The 4,579-nt window shown below is 36.7% G+C and overlaps 1 protein-coding gene across 1 annotated transcript; it reads left to right on the top strand.

Moving 5' to 3' along the window:
* The first annotated feature begins 546 nt into the window (after nt 1-546).
* LOC110098797 lies at nt 547-1,971 on the top strand. The gene is made up of 2 exons (XM_020825726.1): nt 547-1,586; nt 1,845-1,971. Exons 1-2 carry the CDS (start codon nt 547-549, stop codon nt 1,969-1,971), a joined length of 1,167 nt encoding a protein of 388 aa, XP_020681385.1.
* The last annotated feature ends 2,608 nt before the right edge of the window (nt 1,972-4,579 follow it).

A 4,579-nucleotide genomic window follows, 5' to 3' on the forward strand; every position in this document is an offset into this window, starting at 1 on the left:
GTAAAGATTGCACTTATAAGATTGGTCAAATCAGATTTCAACAAACTCATTGTGATCTGCGGCTAAAATAAACCTTTGGGGAACTAATTTTATTTCTCTTGCAGGAAAAACTACTTTGATCAATTCTTCAGTTCTATCATTGCCTATTTATATATCTAGCCATTCTCTGATTCCTTTGGGAGTTTTATATGAAGTGGAGAAAATGTGCAGAGATTTGAAAAAAGATGGAAGTTATGGAATGCACTATGTTACTTGGAACATCTTGTATAAACCAAAAAATAAAGGAGGCTATGGTTTACAATCTATGGTGGAGAAATTGGGACCTTTGAGGTCTATTTTGCGCTAAATTTCATTAAAAAGCCCAACTCTCTTCTCAATAGAGTTTTAAGAGCCAAATATGGAAATGTATTATGGAATGTTGCTACTAGAAGCTGTTGCTCTTCAACCTGGAAAATCATCCTAAATGGAGCAAAATATTTACACCTTGTTATGAGGTGGAGGATTTCTAATGGAGAGAATGTAGATACTTTCAAAGACATTTGGATTATGGATAAGATAACTGATAAATGGCCTACTTTTGAAACTGTCTTAAATCCAGAATTTTGTCAGGTTTGGGCTTTTATTTCTGATGGAATGTGGGATATGAACAAACTGAAGCTCTGTTTTGGTCAATACCTAATTGAAATGATCATCTCAATACTAATTCATATTGAAGTTAATGAAGACAAGCTGGATTGTATCAAGAAGTTCTCTGGTAGATCTATAGCAGCAATTGCAAATGAGAAAAGATTTGATAATGATAGAGAAGATAAAAATTTGATCTGGAGAAAGAAATTGATGTTAAAGCCAAAGATTGATATGTTTTGGTGGAGATTATACAGGAATGGTATCCCTACGTTTGAATTTCTTTTGTATAGGAGGCTTGCTGAGTTTGGAGATTGCCCGAGAGGTTTTAAGGAGATGGAAGATACAGAGCACGTGGTTTCAAAATGTTATTTAATTAAATGGGTATTGAAAATGCATGCTGATTGGCATTTTATTATTCCAGCATTTGATTCTTTAACTGGATGTTATCTGTTACTAAATAAATTGGCTACATCTAATCCGTTCCTTGGAAATCGGCTTTGCTCTGTGGTTTTCTATTGCTGGAAAAGCAAAAATAAACTAGTTCATGAAGGGACGGATGACAGTTGTTCTACCATTGCTTCAAATTCCATTATTCAGACTGTTTCATCTTTTGATTCTTGTTTAATCCATAATAACTGGAATGCTAATAAGCTGTTTAAGCTGTCACAATCTTCTTGGCATCCTCCTCCTCCGGGTTGGATCAAGGTGAATATAGATGCTTCAGTTCCTCCTAATAACAAAGCTGGCATTGGAGTAGTTTTCAGGGACTGTAAAGGCCATGGATTAGTTGCTTTTGGATTTCAATGTCTTCATTGGGATTGCTCGCAAATGGAATTATTTGCAATTCTAGCATTGAGAGATTATATTCAAGATTGGATGCTTGAAGTTAAAGGCATTGTGATTGAGGGTGACAATTTGAATGTCATTAAGATCTTTCAAAATTCCTTTACAAAGCTAGTGTTAGATGAAGAATTTCTAAAGCCTAAGGATTTAGATTTTCTTTCTAATTTTAAGCATTTCATTTTTTCTTTTGCTAATAGAAATTGTAATAAGTTAGCTAATTTTTGTGCTAACTATGCTCTTTTTTCGTCCTTCTATTGGGATGATTTATCTAGGGATAAAGTTCCTCCTTCTTTTCTAGAATTGTTGAAGGATGAATCTTCTTGTAAGTAGTTTGTGAATAAAAAGTTGCTTATTGCTTTTTTTTTTTTTAAAAGCAAGGCACCATTTATTTTGAGAGATTTTATGAGCTGTAGAATGGTGGGGACGAAGGATTCTATTTTGAAAGCTGTGAGCAATCAGAATCAGAGTGGTAGTAGAAGGAATAGCAGCAGCAATACCTAGGTAATTTTTTTGTTTAAGGTGATGAAAGATCAATATTAAATAGCAACAGTGGAGGAAAAGTTATAGCAACTAGGAAGAAAATTAGGGATCGGCCAGCAATTATTGTAAAAGAAAACTTTGTTAAAATATTTTGATACAAATGGTAACAGGATGTTTGAATACCTTTTTATTTGGTTTGAGATTAGTATTATATTTAACGAATTTGCACTGCACTAATTTCTAGATAAATTTAACAGTATTTAAACCCATCCTGATACAATTTGTATGATGATATTTTAATCTAAGTTTTCTATAGTAGTCTAGGCTATTGTTATTATTAGTGGGTAGATTACTTGTAATTGAACAATTAGTTTAACTACATTGTAATTGGTTTGAAACTACTATAAAAAAAACTTCAATGGCTCGCAGGGGGGCCAAGATAGAATTTCCCTGCAAGTTCTCCTCTTATTTCTTCTATAGCATTAGCAAATCAAAAGTTCAAGTTGAAAGTTCGTTAGGGATGTTAGGCCTATGAACTAGTCCCGAGGATAACCAAGAGGGAGGTTAATTGGTATTTTAAAAAAAACTTTAAATAAAAGAATGAATATCACAAACCAAAGTCACCACAGAAAAGCAAGTGCAGAAAATTAAAGTGCAGAAGAAGTAAAAAGAACAAAAGGGTTTATAGTGGGTGGTCAACTTGACCTACGACCACTCCCCGGAGGCACCCTCCGAGTATTGCACTACCAACGTGACCCTCCTTTAGCCCCCACAGCTAGGCGGAGAAGCCCTTACAAAAACACCTCCTGAATTTGTGCTGGCCGATATATATCGTCCAGGAAAAACTAAGGGTTTTTGAATATATCATCCCGGTCGATCCTGCAATCGTCCAGGATGATGTGATCGTATCAATTCATCCTTAATTTCTTCCTTGATTGCCGGATCAATTTAGGCATAATTGTGCAATATCGTCTAGGCCGATCCAAGATCGTCCTGGCTGATTTCCAAAAATGCAGAATACCTAAATTGATTATGGCGGCTATTTCTTTCTATTTTGATCCTATAGTCCTTGACGAAACAAGTATCATCTGAGCCGATCGGCTAATGACGGCTGCCTTAATTAAGAAATCCTAATTAGAGTTTCTGTTTTGAACTCGATCGTCCAGGTCGATATAAATATCGTCCGAGAAGATGTGAGTAAAAATAGAAATTCTAAATCTCTCAAGTGTGTGTGTGTGTGTAGGGCTACTTAGCATCAGACACTTCACAAGATTACAATTGACTCAAGAAAGGGAAAAAGAAAAAATACAGACTGACTCAGACCTAGTCTACCCAATCTTGATCTGGCTCCGTTTGTCGTTTGATCTCTTGGCCCTGAAATGTTAGTAGAAATAGGCAGTCAAAGTGTTTGCTCACATCAAAATCACAATCCATAAAACCAAGTTTGCAACAATCTCTCCCTTTTTGATGATGGAAAACACTTTGATGATTATAGCAGTGTTATTCAAGAATTTCAAAAATTCATAGTAGAAATAAGTGCAAGTACAAACTAAAGCAATAAGCATAATCAACAAGTACAAATAAGTGCATGTACAAACTAACAAGTACAAACATAATCAACCAGTACAAACATATTACTCCTTCTTTTGGCATCTCAAAAAGGAGGAGGGAAATAAAAAACAACGAAAGCTGAAAATGTTCAAAAAGAAGGAAAAATAAACATAAGCAACTAATGGAAACAGAATCTAAGATTAGAAAGATGAAGGACCCTGATCATCAAAAGAAGGAGGTGGTGGTGGTGGTGGTTGCTGAAATAAACTGGTCATGATAGCAAACTGAGAGCCAAACCAGGCCATGTCCTGGTCGTGCTGCTGCTGCTGGTGTACAGCAAGGGTATCGAAATGGGTTATAACCTCATCGTGCTGCTGCTGGTGGTGAACTACAAAAGTGTTGAATCGGGTCTCCAACTAATCAAATCTCTCTACTAACTGATCAAATTGTGAGTGCTGGCGGAGAGGAGTAGGTTCAGGAATAGGAGCGGGAGCCTACTCCTCCTCAGCCCCCTGAGGTTCCCCATCCCCTGGGTGGAGACGAGTACTATGAAGGATATTGAAAGAGCTGTTCGAGTAGAAGAGAGTTGGGAGGTTGGGAGGAGCAGGATATTGAAGTTGATATTTGGTTTCAAGAATATAAGCTATGAGATATCCTAAAGCAAGGTTCGGTCTCCTCTTATGACGTAGAATGCAGATTGTTGTCAAATGATTAATGCAAAAAGAAATTAGGTCAGTAGCATTAAATTCTCTATGTGCCATAATGTAAAAGGTAGTCAGAGAAAGTAGAGGAGTGATGTGGACTTGGTCCCCGGCTTTTGGAATAATGGAAGTCCGAAGGACATGCTTGATTGTCCTAGCATCTTTGATTAAAGAGCTAGTTTCTCCAACATGAAAGGGTGCGTTGGTCTGGTGAAGGAAATTATTTGCAGTGGATCAGTTAAAATTAGGATCTGAGATAATGGTATGTAGCTTATCCCTAGTGGTGGATAGCTGCAACAGTTCAGCACAGTCCTGATATGTGATCTCGACCGGGTGTCGATTCACATAGGAGGTCAGGGCTGTTTAAGCAGAGTTTA

This window comes from Dendrobium catenatum, unplaced genomic scaffold, assembly GCF_001605985.2.
Source record: "Dendrobium catenatum unplaced genomic scaffold, ASM160598v2 fragScaff_scaffold_1021, whole genome shotgun sequence".
NCBI lineage: Eukaryota > Viridiplantae > Streptophyta > Magnoliopsida > Asparagales > Orchidaceae > Dendrobium > Dendrobium catenatum.